The 18,797-nt window shown below is 43.4% G+C and overlaps 1 protein-coding gene across 6 annotated transcripts in view; it reads right to left on the reverse strand.

Moving 5' to 3' along the window:
* CEP164 (centrosomal protein 164) overlaps window positions 1–18,797 on the reverse strand; it is a 385,375-nt gene that overhangs the window by 296,644 nt on the left and 69,934 nt on the right. For all 6 annotated transcript variants that reach the window (XM_078682279.1, XM_078682276.1, XM_078682274.1 and 3 more), the window contains exon 2: window positions 8,597–8,693. In XM_078682279.1, coding sequence (XP_078538405.1) covers window positions 8,597–8,678 — 82 coding nt within the window. In that variant the 5' untranslated portion in view covers window positions 8,679–8,693. The remainder of the gene's footprint in view (window positions 1–8,596; window positions 8,694–18,797) is intronic.

Genomic DNA, 18,797 nt, shown 5'->3' on the forward strand with positions numbered 1-18,797 from the left:
TGCTGCTTTTGAGGTGCATGACAGTACTGCCAGTAGTGCCAACGCTTGAGTGAAAAATGCAAGAGTGCTGTTGATATTTAGGGTGTTTTGCTTTTCCACCAAAAGGACTCAACCAGTTCCACCTGTGTTTTCACTGAGGCGGTGCCTGATGACAAGCCGCACACTTATTTAATGATGAACAAGTCTTACTTGTGGCACAACACTGCAGCACACTTTTAATGGAGGAGTCCTTATTTTCTACTTTTAAGCCTTGATGATCTGCTTTCCTTAATGAGATTGCACAAAAGGATGTCAACAAGGTACTACAGGGCTTGAACGAAGTGAAAGACTGCCGTCAACGATACAGGCCAAAACAGACAGCAGGCCCTCTTAGTTGCCATGTCCTGGAGAGTGATTCACCACTAGTAAAGCTTCAAACTGGGGAACAAGAGATAAACTGATAACTTGACACTGGCGGAAGAGCCGCATGTGGTTCCCCTACAAGTGGCATTTGCCAGAGTCTGGGATCCTACAACATAACACACGTACACAGTCTACGTAGTAATAACGGTTTTCTTAAGGCTCCAACCTGATGTCAAGGATGGGAACGATACACACCGTTGTATTGTTATCCTTGATGTGTGAAACTATCAAATTTAAAAAGGTAACTAAATATATTTATAAGAAAATAAATCACCTGAGATGGCTTGGGGCATTAATGATCCAGGACATGAATGTATTTATTTTCAAGAACCCATACATCATGAACTCTGGCATGTGGCCCTCATCCACCACCATCCCCTGCAGAGATCACAGACATTAACATTAGGCACACCCAATTGGGTGTAACTGTCACCAAACATCAGATAAACAGGTGAACAGAGTTTTAACACTCTAACCCTGGACATTTGGAGCTTGCAGACACACTCACCCTCTATCCCTGGACTTTGCATCTGGCATCACATGAAGAGCAATGCAGCAGTTTCTAGCAGCTGCTGACTCCGGTTCTAATTGCCCAACCCGGCCGCTCTATCACCCCTTCATGTACACAAACGGTAAGCATGTGCAGCAGAATGTCAATCAAATGCAGGATTCTGGTGAGGTGGAAAGAGCTCGATAGCAAACAGGTAGTTTGCGACCAAGCAGGATCACTATTAACCTCATATGCTGAAGAATACATATTTGCACCAACACGGAAGAACGCAATACTTGTGCACTAGATAAATCAGCAAATGACAGCACAGACCTCAACCAATACGGTCATCACCCAATGGGATAGAGTGTCGCAGCTCCAGGAGAAGGGGGTATGGCCTAAACATCTTTGTATTCCCTAGTCCTAAAATGGACGCCATGTTCTAGAATGTGGAGTAGTACAAAAGGGGGTGGTGATGGACGGAGCATCTGAACCAATCAAACACTCACACCCAGTCAAAAGATCTGGGTTTGATCCATCACCGTTCTTTAGCCCACTCTGCCACCCCAGTTCAGACATGGCCATATGCAAATCAGTCTTGGCCCTGTGCCTCATGGGAACAGTCCAGCCCGAACTGCCAAGCCATGTATTTCCTGGACCGGAATCAAGCATCCTAGGACAGGTAGATCTTTTGACTGGGTGCAAGTGTTTGATTGGTTCAGATGCTCCGTCAATCACCACCCCCTTTTGTACCGCTTTGTTCGCCATAAGTTGGCAGGGTATGCTCAGACGTGAGTCCCTTGCTCACTTTGCCACTGGATTCAAGCAAGCCGGGCTGAAGATGGCTGGAATGCCAAAAACCATTCCTCGGAAGCTTGTTTCCGGTCCAGGGAAGGCATGGCTTGGCAGTTCGGGCTGGACTGTTCCCATGAGGCACCGGGTCAGACTGATTTGCATATAGCCATGTCTGAACTGGGGTGGCAGAGTGGGCTAAAGAACGGTGATGGATTAAACCCAGATCTTTTGACTGGGTGCGAGTGTTTGATTGGTTCAGATGCTCCGTCCATCACCACCCCCTTTTGTACTACTCCACATGCTAGGACATGACGTCCATTTTAGGACTAGGGAATACAAAGCGCATTATGCCTCGTTGTACTGGGCCATCTGTTTTTGGCACACATTACATCATGATTTACTGCTGGTTTTTCAGTGGTGACCAGCTGCTGGAGATTGTGATGCAACAACACTGGGTACAGGAGCAGATAGACTGTAGCAGGGCTGGTTTCTTAAGAGGCAACGGTCAATAACAAGGCACCTCCATTGCAGTTCATGTGAGAACATGTGAACTAGCTGGGGGATCCCTGGGTAAACATGGATTGTGACAACTGGAGACTCTTACCTTTGGTGTCCTGGGCACTTCGTATTGGACCCACATTGAGCACCTTCACACAAATTTAAAACATGACCTTGAGTCACATGGTGATGCTTACTTTGCGAAATGGTGTAGGTTGGAAACTTAAAGGTCTGCAAAGCACACACTAACACTTAATACATCAATATCTAGTCAATGCTTTAACTTTTAAAAAGAAAAGGTTTTTCAATTAACAAACACAATACTAAATATGAAATTATAAATGTACAAAAGGACACCAGACCTCTCTAGACCCTCCTGGACTAAACGTCTGTATGAAAATGTCCTTTGGTTTTTACCAAAGTAATATCTCCCTCCAATGGTGTTTGTAACAGAGTTCAGAATGTAAAACTCCTCCCAATTGTAGAAAGCAGAGAGTTCACAATGTAAAAACCATTCTTAATAAGTTAATAACGTCTATCACCAATGAGAAATGTAACTATGTTATAGTGCGGACAAGCACAACCGCTGCCCAATCAAACACCTGTAAAGATCAACAAAGCGGTGGAACCAAAGTTCCTCTCTCTATACTGCTTTTGATTTCATTTTTTTGTGATTATATGAGCTCTGGAACACAGCCAATGCGGTCTATGATTAGACCTAAAAATGAACCATTTGAAAACGCCATCTCCTTCACTGCATAGTACACATTCAAGCACCCAAGGCCTCTAGTGTAGATATGCTGTTGTGTTTGTACTCTACAATACTCTTTTGTTTTTCCCCAGAACCACTTGCTTCCAGGAAAATCAGCTGGAGAAGAACAGGATCACCAGAACCCCAAGAAGCACTGGTAAAGAAGACTTCACCAGCCAAACATGATCCCTGAAAATCTTTCCCATGGTACTACCAAATACTCTAAGTTGCCATTAAGTCCAAGATCAACCCGCTTCCCCAGCATACAGTTACAACTTCCTTTATCAACCAGCTGCTAATCTCCCTCCAGCCACCTTTCAATGAAGTGGTCGCCTTTTGCCTTCACTATGAAAGCTGGGAACACCAGGATTGTTGTCCTACACAAGTCTGCAGTCACATCTTCCTTTGGCTAAGTGTGTTTGTAACTTGCCCACTCACCCCCTTTTCAGGAGTACCCACTTCACTAAGCTGAAGGTAGTCATGACTGACTAATGTATCCTCTGACCTGCAGTCCCCACTTTCCTTCCTTTTAGGCTGTTGTGACCCACCCATTCCCCCACCATGCACCTAAAGCAATCAAGGCACCAAAACACTGTGTTGGCGCATTCTAAATCTTACTTGTTATGATGTAGGCTGCAATGGTTCTCTTTAAGGAAACAAGTGTTCTCAGCAAAGCTCAGTCTGGATTCTTGTGTCCCTTTCTAGCATCTCTTCGATGTAGGAACAAAAGTTTGTAGTACAGTTGGAAGAGTCCAGAACAAAGACTCAAAAGATAGAAAGAGCTTACTAGGGAGCAATCAATTCTGTGAGGCACAGAAGGTGACAGAGCTGTGATAAAAACCGTACAGGAAGTCCACATCCTTCTTGTATTGGTAAATGAACTATGAGAAGCCAGTTATATGGCCCTCTCAACTCCATCCTCCTAAGTTAGAATGCAGGAAACAGTTGATGTGATGTGTTCAGTGCTATAAAGCTGGGTTAAAAACCCTTTCCCATCTCTACTGTATGTGGAATACCCAACTCTTTGGTCATGGCCCATCTGCACTGCTACCCTTTTCTTTGGCCACCAAAGGTGTAAATCCATCTTTGCCTATGCAGCTAATTATCTTTTTTGCTTAGACAATTCAATTCAATTTAAACAAGCTTTATTCGATTTAAAGATGTAAATCATAAAAGCACATTTTATCACGTTATTACAAACAACTGATGACCAGGATGTAAAATATTTAAAAGGTACTCAAAATATCATATGTTAAAAGCCAGGTTCGTATTCCACATTGTTTTCCTGTATCTGATCACGAATTTCAAGTACATTGCTAAAGGGCTAGTAAACAGTTCATATAGTAAAAACTGTAAGGTTAAAAAAGCTGGGCAACATTGTCTCACGCCCAGTGTCTTTAAAATGGGAACAATCCATCTTTTTCTGGGGACAGTATAAAATGTACAGAATAAAAGAACGTACATAGTAGACTGTAAATACATGTCATCACGTGGGCATATACCCAAAGTTTTAGACCAGTCATTCATAACTGGGAAACTTATTATTCTGTGAAAGATCTTGAGACGAAAACGGGTCAGCAGCATCATATATTAACCCCGTGTTACATATATAAGATATGGATATACCGTGACATGTCAGTAACATCTGATGTTCCAAGACCGTGGGCTTTAGAATTTCTTTTGAAAGTTTAATTGTCTCCAGATGCATTAGAGAGTTGGTTTTCAGGGATTTTCTTGGAACTGAAATTATACTACCCGGATTAGCAAAGTATTCAGGATGCCTAATGTCAATGTCTGACATGAAGTTTTTGATGTAGTTTAACCAAGGACTGCAAACACGCACTTTGAAGCTTCAGGCAATCTTTCATAATATCACGGTTAAAACTAGTATCTGTTGTTGACCATACCTTGTGCCATAATAAAATCGGTTGTATTTTTACTATATCAGATATATATTGAATCCCTAACTCTGCATGACAGACATAGGTTGCAGTACTATTTGGAACTGCTAATAAGTATCTAACAAAGTAATTCTCAATTAATTGGAGAGGCTGGGGTCAACATGGCCTCAAAATCCGGCACCATACATGGTAGTGGTAAGAAACTTGGCTTTATAGATCTGAATAAATTCCACAGCCGGCCTTCTGTCCAGTTTTCTAGCAAAGTTAATTAGGGCAGCCATGGCTTTAGAAAATACGTTTTCTTGCTAAAAAATAAGAAAATCTATTAGTAAACTCAACCTTATTATTCTTAATATAAATGGTTCTGCATTTCGCACTATTTATTCCACATTGCATCATAAACCTTTTATAAGTATTTACATGCAGGCCCAAGATATGCATGAATGTTGCAAAACTAGACGCTACTCTTTGTAACCCTATTTGGGCATGGGACATTTAAACAGAGTCATCCGCATACAATAATGCTGGGATTGGGCGTTTGTCAATGTGTGGCAGATCCCGACATTGACTAGCCAGAATTGGTCCAAGACCATTAACATATAAAGTAAAGAGGAAGGAGGCAAGAACACATCCTTGTCTGACCCCTTTCCTTATGGGAAACTTAGTGGTGCACTCCCCGGGATTCCAGATTTGGACCCTAGCTTGGGTGTCTCGGTATAGTTGCCTGATGAAGAGTAGGAGCGGTATTTCCACTCCCATTTCCTCTAGGATGCTCCAGAGTTGGTCATGTCTGACACATTCGAACGCGGAACTAAGATTTACAAATGCCAGAAATAGGTTTCCCAGCTTGGCCTCCGTAAATTTACCAAGCAAGAGATTTAAGTTTAGTCCCTGTTCAACTGTGCCTAAACCCTTTCGGAAACCATACTGTAGCTCAGTGCTCACGCCTGCGTCTTCCTCCCATGTCTGCAATCTATTGAGTAAAATGCGGCCTGCCACTTTGAGGAAAGAGTCTAATACGGAGATCGCGCGATAGCATTTAGGGTTGTTGCGGTCTCCCTTTTTAAAAATAGGCAGCAGAATAGATTCTGACCAAGATGGAATAAAACCATGGTGACAACATGCTGTCCGGACTAAGGTTAATAATGGGCCCCAAAGAGGTAAATTTGATTTATATAAATGAATAGGGACTCCATAAGGGCCTGGAGCTTTACCACCCACACTAGCATTTATAGCACAAAAGACTTCATCTATTGTAAAGTGAACATTTATTGGGAAAAGGTTAAATGGTACTGACTCTGGAGGTTGTCAGATTACCGTCAGCGTTGCCACCTGCTCTTTACCATTATTCATGGTTGAGTAGTGATCCACCCATTGGTCCACTCCGATGGCTACCTCTATCGATAGTAAATCTCTGGGGGCTAAGAAAGGAGCATTGACTACCTTCCATAACTAGGTATTGTCTCTGAGAATAGAAGCTTCATGCAGGGCCCACCAAGATTCAGCTCTCAGAGCGCCCTTTGTTAGGCATCAGGCTTCCTGCGTAGTCCCTTAGAGTCTTAGAGGGGGCTGAGTGCTTGCTTTATGAAACGTACACACTTTTTAGACGGTCCCTCGCCGCTCTGATGGAGGTGGCGTTTCGGGACACTCCCTCCCTTTATATATTTTGAATTGCCAGAAAGCCGGTGCTTGGCTTTCGTTTACTTGAATCCATGCCTCTTCCCAACTGTTCCCAGCGTCTGTATCTCCTCGTAGCGGTTCCTGAGTTCTCTGTCATTCCGCCCTACTGCCTTCGTCCCTTCCTGCCCCCACCCCTTTCTTGAGCCCAAAAGATTCAAGCAACTGATGACCTTTTCAGTCGCGTGTCAGGCATTCCGTGCCTTTTGTTCTGGCTGTGTTCGGAACATTAGCTGGATTGTTTTTCCGGCATTCGCGGCCGCGCCCAGTTCCCTGGATTCGACGCGGCCGCGTCCAACATATTTAATTACCATGGCAGATACTGTGTAGGTCGTTTTGTTATCTAAGCCAGCATTGGCTACTTTGGTACACGCGAGGAGCGCGTTTCATATTATTTCCTTAATGAGCAGTATTTAGGTGCATGGTTGGTAACGCGCGGTGCGCGAGTGTTTGTCTTTATTCCTGCCAGTACTCAAGTGATATTTGGCAGCTGATTTTGTTGTGGAGAACTTGATCCCTTTACTCCCCCTTCTTGTGTACGAGTCCCTAGCTGGAATTTAACTCTGTTAGGAGTTTGAAACAGAGTTTGCCCCTCTGTGAGCTTTTTGATATTTACTCTCCCTTTATGCCTGTGGTTGTGGTGAATTATACACAGTTCTGCCTGCCTTGTAGATTCAATAGAATCCTGTTCCTGCACTGCTGCTCATCAAGACTTTCCTATTTGGCATCTGGAGATGTCCAGCTGGTAAGGCACCGTGTATTTTTCATAAAGCTTGCATGGCACTTACTTATGACTTGCATTGTTCCACGAGAGGGGAGGTTTTTGTGCTAACTTTAGGGTCAATTTTTGTCCGTCATCCTGTCGGAGGACGGGACCGTCCGCCACAGGGGCGGAGGTCCCGTGCCTCGAATTAGGATGCACCCGCCACAGTGGCAGGTGCATCCCGCATTTATAACATTGCGGTGGGCGGTGCTGAAAGCACCGTCCGCTGCAATGCTAAAAATGCATGTTGTGAGTTTCAAAGCACAACATGACAGGCCCTGCATGGTGCCTGCCATGTTGTATTTTGAAACGCAGGGGGGTACCATACCATAGGTACCCCCCATGTGCACCCCCCCTTCACCGGGCCCCCAAAGCAAAGACCGCATCCCGCCACGGAAAGGCATTGCCCACAGCACATCCTAATATCTGATAGACACCGCCACCATATTAGACCTTTTCCGCGGAAAAGCGGCGGACAGTCTTCCCGTCCGCCACAGTCCCCCCCCGCCATTGTAATATGGCAGGGGGGAAATAGGTGGGGGATGGGCACGGATGGCGGGCGGATCGCCACCTCCTGCATTGCGGTGGCGATCCGTCCGCCATCCTAATCGGCCCCTTTGTTTTTATTGTGTTTCCCTAGAGGTTCACCTCTCTTCTTCTCTGGTCATTCCGAGGGAATCAGCTGGGACCTGGGAGCTGACAGAAGCCAGAAATCCCTTATGGTTAGAATTTGTTGAGGATTTCACAATTTTATGTCTGCAAGAAACCTGGCTGGAGAACGCTTTGCATATCAATGGTTTTAGAACATTCCACTCTTCAGCGATAGCATCTGTACATGGGAGAAACAAGGGTGGTTTGTGCACATATGTGTCTAAACGAATCAATGTAAAAAAGATCGAACTTATGATATAGGACATTTATTACCAGATTGTGGCGTGTCATGTTGCTAAAAAGCATAGCATTGCCGTGCTGAACTTTTATAATAGCATCCCTAATGATCAGTCTGTGGGAGTATTGAGAAAGCTACAGAATTACCTGTTTAATATATAGAACGACACAGTTAAAGATATGTCTGCTTAGACTATATTTCCCACCTACCCATCTCGTGGCCAATTGTGGTGCTGCACTTGCCTTGCTTGTGATGGAACTAGCTCTACCTGTGCTTAGCAGCAATGCTGTCCCCACCATGCTTACTGTATTGATAACTTTCCCAATGCTCGCTCCATATATATTTCCTTCCATCCAGTCCTGACCGTGATGCTACAGTTATGATGCTCACAGTAGATGCAAGTATACCTGTGCATGCCCAGTGGCCTTACCTTGCTCGCTTGGTATGTAGCTCTCATCGTAATCTTCTTCAAGGATTAACTGGTCTCCGATGCGCATGGCAGGGCCAGCCATGACATAACCTCATCCCTTCCGGCATGTCAAGGGTTGACAAAGAAAACAAATTACAATCAACCTGAGGAGTCAGCACTAAATATAAAACATAGATACAAAACATCAGTTGTAAGGTGAACCAGAAAAAAAGCACTCCCCATCTGACAGTTCTTTGTAGTAATGTGCAAAGACATGGTCTACATGTACCTAGATTCGAGTTAAAACCCACCAACAAACAGTGTAGGGTGCAGATGATAACAGGGAATGCTTATTTTCCACTGCAATAAAGAACCACACAACTGCTAGTCTAAAACACGGTTTCAAAATATATTCAGGACAAGCAGTGGCTGAGGAGGGAGAACAAGTAATTTTAAAATCGAGCCCAAAGGATGAAAGGCATCCCATTACATTCTTTCCCTGCTCTACATCTTATGCATAGGCCCAATTTTGCATTTATGCATGGCGCACAATCTCACCAGGTATCTGTCACTACGAGAAGAAACTGGCCGACATATGACACTGGCTACTGGAACTGCTCCCAACCTACCAGTCACCAAACTATTGCTTAAAGGGGTCAGGACTGAGTTGTCTCATCTGGCCACAAAACACGAATCATAAGGATGCCAGACACAGATCCAGCATCAAGTGGGAAGTTAACTAAAACAGCTAAAATAAATGTTACATTTCTTATCTCAAGAAATTGGTACACATGGTTGTGCCTAGCACTGATGCAGATCTAATTCAACAGATTTGTTTCAATGAGAAACAGGTAGTTGATGCTGGATGTATTTGGGGCATACTCTCTACTTGACATTATCTTAGCTGAGACGCAGATGCACTAAGATGAGGAGTGGTCTTCAATATTGAACACTTGGTTTTTCTTTAAATAGTCTAGTTTTGTCATCAACCTAATTGGTCTGTACCGTTAGGTTCTAGTCTGTGCCCACTGCAGATATGCTCCACATCCTAAAGAAAACTCCGCCTGCAGGGGTTCTTTTCTACTAGATTGAATGTACTGCTGGCCTTCTAGCTGCCTCCATATAACAGTAAGAATCGCTTGCAGGTTAAGCATCACAAATAACGAGTTTCTCCCGCTGGTATGATCTACACTCAACGCCCATCCCAAAACGCACTGTCACTCATGAAGTCTCCCACAATGGGCCTATGTGTTGCAGAACAGCACCTACCAGGTCTGGTGTCGAGTAGGTGAGCAGATTAAAAAACATATAACACACGGCCTGTCAGAGGAACAGATAAAATCACAAACACACTCAAAACGGGCATTACACACAAGTCAAATCCAGAAACTAACAACGTAGGAAGTAAAATCCATGCATACACCACAATTTTGGGGGGGGGGGGGAGATAATAGCATTCATACTTTTTGCAACCACCAGAAATCATTGCATCATTGCTCTAGGAATCCCTAGCGATATATAAATACGGTGCGAGATAACGATACACTGGGATGTCCACTGAAGCACAACAAACTGCAGTCATTGTAAACCAATTTAAAATATGCAGAATATATAAAAAATAACTTCTATCTGTTACCAATAACATTTTGAGCTATCTAGGGTTTAGTTTTTCTTAGAAATAGACAATGAAACTTAACACTAACCCAACAAATCCTTGAAGAGGGAATATATAGAACTCTTACATAGCTGTATCCCTTCATACTAGAAGGCTATACAAATAACCCTTGTAATGCTCTGAATCGCAAGCACTAAAGATTAAGCTCATTTTAAATTAGTGATTGTAGTTTAAGATCGCTTGAAATCTGAAGCTTTAAAATATCTATTGGGAGAGCGTGACTTGTTTGTACCTCATAGCCAAGCATGTTTTCAATTTTTTTCCAGTGTTCATTTATGGTTCAGGTACATACCGAAGTGTAAGTGTATTTCCCCGATTCATTTGCAGTAATTTGTAAGCCCTTTAGAAAAGGTGTATCACTCCACAACCAGATATATTTTCAACGGAGCAACTGCAATATTAATTTATATCAGACCTATAACTGCTCTTTTGTCAGAAGTAGATTGTGGAGACAGACTTCTAAGTAAAATAACAGAGAAGCCAAGTTTGACTACTTCACTGTAATCGTAGCTGTAAATTTGAACTCTAACAAAAAGTAAATGACAAGGATGCAAGCACGGTCACCGTGGATTGCCGAACTTGAGGACAGAAAGAGAAGGGGCAACATTAGATTTGGGATTTCCTGAAGGCAGCAAAGGAAAATATGGCTCTTGTTTTGTCTGTTTGGAGGACTGGCTTCCTCACAACACTATGACAAAGAATAGTTTGAGAGGGTTCCCTTGGACCAAAGGGACAGGGCTCTGTATTAAACTGTAAATTAAAAAAGTATTCCTTTTGGGGTCCAACCTCACCATAGGTCACAATCACTAAAGTTTCAAATAACGTACAATCTCAAGTTAGAGTTTGAGATTGTACCTTATTTGAAACTTTAGTGAATGTGACCCATGGTGAGGTTGGACGCCAAAATAAATACTTTTTGATTTTACAGAACCTTACACCATGAATATCTCCTTTGGAAAAAGTTTCAAACTTGAGAGAACACATCGCATCCCTCATGACAAAACAATCGTTCTGCCTCTGAGGGCCCGTCAAGACCGATCATCTGAAAACCTCTGCGCTATAAACACATGGAATCCATACATAAGCATAGATTCATCACCTGGGAAGGTCACCGGATCACCATTTCACAGGACTGCACCAAGACTAAGCTTCCTATCCCTCAGACCTAGACTATAGAACATAACATTCCCTTTTCCTTTTCTGGTCCAACCAGTTTCCACATCATGAACAAAGGTTCACTGCATCCATTTCATGACTACCAAGACCTGGCTTTTTCCTCGACAACATCCAAGTGGCAGGGATGGAAACATCCTTCTTCAATTCAGAAACATCGTAATGTATTACCACTTTAATGCTCTGCTGAACGCCTTGCCTTTTTTTTTTTTTTTAAACCTTTATTTGCACAGAAAGGATATACAAGGCTGGGCCTACAACCGATCTGGCCGGCCACATCACGGTAAAGCAGTCAAAAATTTCCAAAATAGTAGTCACAGAATCAGAGTAAAATTGTACATTCAATATAGTCGCTAAAAGAGTGGGGGGAAGTATGAGGATCTATACGGCCAGCAATCAGGAGTAATATAGGTTAATTTTATAATATAACGATAGGGCGTATGGCAGGCTCAGCGAGAACAAAACAATATCCGGATATCCCGCACAAATCATGAACAGCCAAAGGATACAGGGCAGCAATGTAGAAAAGGCAGTACTATACACTTCGGTAGAAGGACAGACGTAGGAAACACAAATCAATATGCAATCAATAATAACTCGGCGTACCCACCACCCAATAGCACTTGGATACAGAACAGGGGGGGCCGGAATAATAATATCATTAAAACTAGCCCGCCATACTAACCTGGGGAGAAAAAGAAAAAGGGGAGGGAGGGGAGGAAGAGGAAAAAGGAAGAAAAGAAGGAAAGAAAACACAGATTAAAAGAAGAGGAAGGCCGCGTCGGAACAAGCCCCCCATAGCAAGGAACACACATAGGAACAGGGGAAGTGCGACGATGAGGGCATGGGAGTCGCATCGGAAGCAGCAGAACTTTAAGAAAAGGAACAGTGACGTCACATATCCCACCCAATCATACCACGGGAGGCAGAGGATAGACGCGGCACCCCCATAAAGATATACAAAAGGGCCATAGAACTAAAGAAAATAAAACAACAAAAAAAGACCCAACCCACCCATCCCACCCAGCACCCCTGCAGAAGGCTACGGCCTACCCTCCAAACAGCGTGCCTGTCGCCCTAAACCAGAACCCGAAATATAGTGGAGATAAGAGAGAAAAGAAGCAGAAGACAAAAAAGATACGGAAACAAAATAATAAATAGGAGGGAGGAGCATGAGATCAGAAATAAATACGGTCGGCTACAGCCCTCCACCCAACCATACACTACAGTACATGTGTACCAGAACGATATAGACTCGAGCACAATAAAGCTTTCAGAGAGGTTTCTCATAGCACTATGAATATGGGCAACTCCGCCATGAATTCGTATACCAATAATCTTTCGGGGGCCATGCATCTCACCCCAATCCCTTCTTCACTGCATTTACCACCCACCAAATAACAGCCTGAAGCGTGCAATACGATGCGAAGCAAGCACACAAATGAAAAAAAATACGATACAGATGCTGGTCAGAAAGGTCAATGAAAAAGCAAGTGAATAAAAATTCAAATAAGCAATCCAAATATATCAGCAACAGGGGCAATAAAAAACAGGAGTACAGTCTCGTCGTTCGAAAAGGCGGGAGTATACTGGCAAAATGGAAACAAGACCTCATCAAGGTAAAAACAAGCAGCAGTGTCTAAGTCTCCAGTTTCCGAACATCGAACAGGAGGTTCTGAAGCCGCCGATGTACAAATCCGTTGGTGGATAGCAGCACCATAGTTCGGAGCCATCGAGGGGGTGAGGCAATGGTATCACCGAGGCAAGAGGGGACCTTGAAGGAGCGTTCACCCAAGATGGCGGTGGATCGGGACAAGTCCTCAGGAGCACCGGGGGCCAAGGTCTCGTGTAAAGATCTCAAGGCAGCAAGAACGTCGCCGATCGTAGGCTCACGGCCACATGGCCATATTTCCGCGCAATCTAGCAACCGGAGATCGCCATCAGGAGGAAATCCACAGCTCCAAACTGCGGCAGCCATTTTGTAAATTCAACCCCTTCTTCACTCTCCGCCACCCCCGGAGCAGTCCACAGATGTAGGCCTTTACAGATGTCTGGGGGGGTCCCGGCAATGACCACCGCGGTGCAGAAAAGAGAGCCCCACCAAGCGGAGGGTCGCCCATGTTCGAGCCGGCGCTCCTCAAAAGTAGAGCTCGAGCGCGAGGGTCCAGGGTCGGTGGACGGAGCGGCGGCGGGGAAGCCCCTTTACACGGTTAGTCCACGGAGCACCGCGCCCCGCACCAGCCTCACGGCCGTCAAGGCAGGCCCGGTTCAGGATCACCGGGGATTTCTCACAGTGGCTCTCTCTCGTGGTGCAGTCTCTCGGCCGGGGCTAACAGTCACCACAACGCCAGGCCGGATCCAATAGGCGAAGCCCCGGTCTCAGCTTCACAAAGGCCCCGGTTTCCGCGAGAGGGCACAACTCCGGATCCACCGCAAGTCGGAGCCTCCAGGTCGGACGGTGAGTGGGAGCGAAGTGTTACGTTTCTCTTTCTTCGAAAATGTATCGTCTCTGGGCAGGATATGTAGCAGGATATGTGAGTCAGGCCAGAGGGCTGACGGAGTCGAGCTACAAGGCGACCATTTCGCTCGCGAGCTTGGCTCCTCCCCCCGCCTTGCCTTTTTTGATAATAACTTAATTACACCCCTTGGTTGTCTTTGACATTCGATAATGATAACGCAGATTGAAATTTTCTGAACTCATTTGCCTGCAATATTCCATGGTCTTCATCTCCCACAGAAGCTTTGGTACTTCACGTATGTTCATATTAATGTATCATTGACTTGCTTCAGCTCATAATGATTTTTAAAAATCACATTTTCTAGTTATTTGATCATTTGCGGCTTGTGTTGAAATTTTAGGTTTCACTTATATGCTACGGCTGTGGAACTGTTCACTCACATGTTCCTAGTTAAGCCCCTATTGCGCTACAAACTTTTATCAACACATCTGCACTTGGGCTGATTCGCTTATTTGTGCATTTGTTTTGTGGCGCCCAGGAGATGTCTGGCCTCCTTTGGGTCCCATGCTATTTAGTTTTCAGGTTGGATGGGTGGGTTGAAAAGTCAGGGGACTCTAATTTGATATCTTTCCTTGTGTTTTTTCCCCTTTCTCCTACACTTTTTTTCCGGTTGCCTTTCCCCAATGAAACGCTGACAACAGACCTGACTCCTAATACTTATTGCGATCAGATCCGTCTACCTTTGCCACATGACCCAAAAGTAGCCCCTCAATGCAATGTATTGTGCTGCGTATGACTAATTTGTGTCCTCCCGTCATTTTCTCGTATCCCAGATGCTGAAGACAGATCCCTCTAATTACTATCGCTTAACACCCAAGGGTTGAACCATCCAGCTAAGAGGAGGAAAATTCTTGAGTACACATACAAATTCAGTTGTGACATACTTCCATTACAAGAATCTAAACTTTCTGCAAATGGCATTCCCTCCTTTAAAGCTCCCTGGGTTTCAGAGGTCATTGATTCACCTGCACAAAAGAAGAATGGGCTACTCACTGTCATAACCAAACAAGTGAAAATCACAAGTCTAGATATGCTTGCCAATCAGAATGGGAGGCGGCTATTCAATACACTGTTGAAATCTGGTAAAGAGTTTTTATGTGCAGAATATGTATGCTCCCAATGTAAACAATATGAATTTCTAGCAGCACATTGGCAAATTGATTGCTGGACTTCCTAGTGATTCCCGAGTGATCATAGGGGGAGACGGTTATCTTCCACCTATTACCACCATTGATCATAGCTCAAGAGCCAAAGTTAGGCAGTCTGCATCCCACAAGTTAAACCACATTTTGGTGTCTAGTAATATGGACAGAATGATTTCTGATTCAACCACTGAACCCAGATTGATCTCAGATCATTTAGCCCTTTTGGCATCTCTGGACTGGGCCACAACTATCCCAACTGAACTGACAAATCATGGAGACCCAGTCCCGACATACTACAGGACCTGCCCATATTGAGACAATCATCTCAGCCATTAAAAACTTCTTCCAAGATAATCCCCCCTGATGGGTGGAAAACTTAGAAACTAAAATTAAACAATTGGAAATTAGGAACCAGTACCCTTCCATTGGACACCCTAAACCAAAAAAATATGAATATAACAAACTCCTGAGCACCCGGGCTGGCCAGTGAGTAGGCAAATGTAATTCAATAAAATTGTGCTGGCAATACCACTAGAAAAGTCCTAGCCCGCTATTTAAAACAAACACCGCCCCAAATGACCCCTTGTCAGAGACAAGGAGGGAACACTACCTCTAGACCCTCATAAAATATCCTCTACGTTTTTAGACTTCTGTCAGAATATATACGATTTAAAACGTTAATGTTAATGCCGTGGTTAGCTTGGTGTATCTAAATAAATTCAACCTCCCCAAGCTGAATGCCCAATGCCAATTTAATCTAAACTAGGCCATTACAGAATCAGAATTATATTAAATCCTTCAAAGTAGGGAAAGCCTGCTTCTACAAATTATTGACGGAGGTGCTACGATCCCCTGCTAGGCCCCTTCCATAACCATGCCAAAATTGAATCGATTGGGGGTCGGGGGGAGGACTACAGTGGGGACAATATTAGATCTTATCCCTAAGTTGGGCAAAGATCACACTTACCCAAAGAACTACAGGCCGATATCGCTTGTCAACTTAGACTGCGAAATATATGCCAAAATCCTAGCTAAGCATATTGAAGCAATACTACTCTCCTTTATAATCCCTTATCAAGCTGGCTTTCTTAAAGGGAGACGCTTCAATGATAATATTAAATTCAGTGTCACATTTCACAAAAATAGCCAAAACCAAAACTACCCCGGGGCAGCGATAGTACTCAATGCTGAAAAGGCATTCAAAAAGGTTAAATGACCCTTCTTGAAAGCCACAGTGTCTTGCTTTAATTTGAGTGAATGGTTTATAAAGATGGCGCCGGCCCTCTAATCAAATCCTAGTGCCAACATTAGAACTAATGGTGTCCTGTCTGATTAATTTCCTCTCAAACAAGGCACCAGACAGGGGTGCCCTCTGTCCCCATCTTTGTTCCTTTTAGCCACTGAACCACTCTTCTTGTACCTAGGTGAAAAAAACGTAACAACTTTATCTGACTAAACGTCAAGGGCAAAAGTTTTAAATGGCAGCTCATCCCAACAACATTTTAATATTAACTGACAATTCCTTACTTGGTGGGGTAAAATCGAATCCATAAAAATGGTCATTACTCAGATTATTAGTTACTTACTAATTATGTCCCAATTTTCGGCTCTATGAGTTATTTAGTAGCATAGACTGTTTGCTTAAAATCATTTGCAATTCTAAAAAACGTGCATCAACCTGGCACACTTTTAAAAAAAACTAGCAATTCGTTTTTCTGGCTGCCCAAGTTGCAAAATGGCTTGATAGTGCTTTTGACTTCATGCCCCCAATGGCTTTCGCTTGAAGAGTAACACGTAGATAACCCTTCTCTGCCATCTCATTTAACTATATCCAAGGACAACCACATCCTTAATAACTCTATTCTGAATCAACCTATAAATGTTCTGCTATATCTCAACCTTCGCTTTTCTGAGGTGAAAGTTAGGTACCCCCTAAAGGCTTATATCTGGTTTAATAAAGTTATCAAACTTGATCCTAACCTCTCCATAGGAGGCCCGTGGCGGGCAAGGCGAATTTCTACTGTCGATGACGCTGGCTCCAAACAGCAACCCCTTTCGTTCTCCAACATCATACAAAAATATAACATTGCACAGACCGATTTTTACGTCTTCCTAAGACTAAAAGCAGCCATTTCTAAACACAAAGCTTTCCCGTTTAAGGAAGCCTCACTACCAATCCTACCAGCCTCACTACTAATAAAGAAAGGCGAACAAGTGGCCTCCAAAATATTTGCTAAGCTCAGGCCTTTGACCACCTCGTTATGTAATTCTGCTCAGCAGAGGTGGTGTTTTGACTGGTCCTAGGATGGGCTACTTGAGCCATTAGCCATTGACTGGCCACAACTATGGGCTTCCCCAGTCAATAAAAAGGTAACACCCAATCTTGCCCAGACTAACTACACATCCTTCACAGAACCTTCTGGACCCCGCATCAGTGGCTTGTCCGCCATGGGTCATATGCAGGCCTCGAGAAATCTACTCGAAAAGGCGAGTCCGATTTTATCATGTCGAGCTGGTTTTAGAACCTACTAGTCCGTTCTGGCGAGTGAACTTACACTGGAAAGGAACAGGTGCTCTGCACTCAAAAGTGAATGAGCAATAAAGACGACATTAAATCTTGTTTTATCTTGACACATTTGCTGTCTGTTCATGGAAAGAGGTCAAATGTCAGTTTTGTTTTTTTACTAATTGCTGCTTGGAAAATTGAGTTTATTGTTAGGTCTCGCAGACCTAGCGATGGAGCGCGCATGTGCTCCTCGCTCTGCGAGACTTATTGTGATCGAGATGATATCGGATGGGGAATTGAAGCCACGCCCATCATTTTCATTGTCTGGCTGTCTTACTTTATGGTAAACGCTGGTCTCCGATTGAAAGTGAGGCTTTTTTGTTACCGGCCCACTTCCTTATGTCCCCGCCCATCTCTCGAAGTCACGCGAGATGCTCGATCTCGCGTGACTTCGACAGAGACTTTCGCGTTTTGATCCGGCAGGTCTCAGCGTCTCTGCATTCAATGTCGTTAATTTGTTTTCGCAAATTGGTTAGCGAAACAAGTGACAAAAACAACAAGAACTTAAAAAAGGGAAAAAAAAGGACTGGTTGTAAGAAAAGATAAGATATTCTGCACACAGATCAGCCTGAGAGACTAAAAAAATAATGACAATAAACCAGAACTGCTACTGAGAGTCCTTTCTGACCATACTGGTTTCTGAGGTCAGAACAAGATTTATTCAAAAAGGGTCACTGCCACATGCTCATTTTTGTTGTCCTGAAGAAGGTCTTAAGGAGTAACACAACAAAAGACCGAAACGTCGACTATTGAGTCCATTTCTCCTTTTTTTATTAATTAAATAAGTGACCTTTAATTTAAGAAAAATAGGAGTCACTTACTGTTTTATTTATCGGATTGGGCTTTTTTCAGATGAACTATAGGAATAACTCAGCAATTTATTTTTCATTATAATCAATGTAAATTATTAATATGTACCCTTTGAATTCATATATAAAAAATATTTTTTCAGAAAAATATTTCCCGTGTTTTTTTTATCTTTTTCCTTGACCACTTTTTTCAAATGGTTCTCCTGTCCAAATGGTTGGCAAACACATTTATTTAAAATAGATCAGATATCAACTTAATTGATATCAACTTAATTGAACAGACTATTATTTGTAAATAAGATTTAAGTCTGAAATCTGGTAATTATTTCTCAGAA

This window comes from Lissotriton helveticus, chromosome 3_1, assembly GCF_964261635.1.
Source record: "Lissotriton helveticus chromosome 3_1, aLisHel1.1, whole genome shotgun sequence".
Classification (NCBI taxonomy): domain Eukaryota; kingdom Metazoa; phylum Chordata; class Amphibia; order Caudata; family Salamandridae; genus Lissotriton; species Lissotriton helveticus.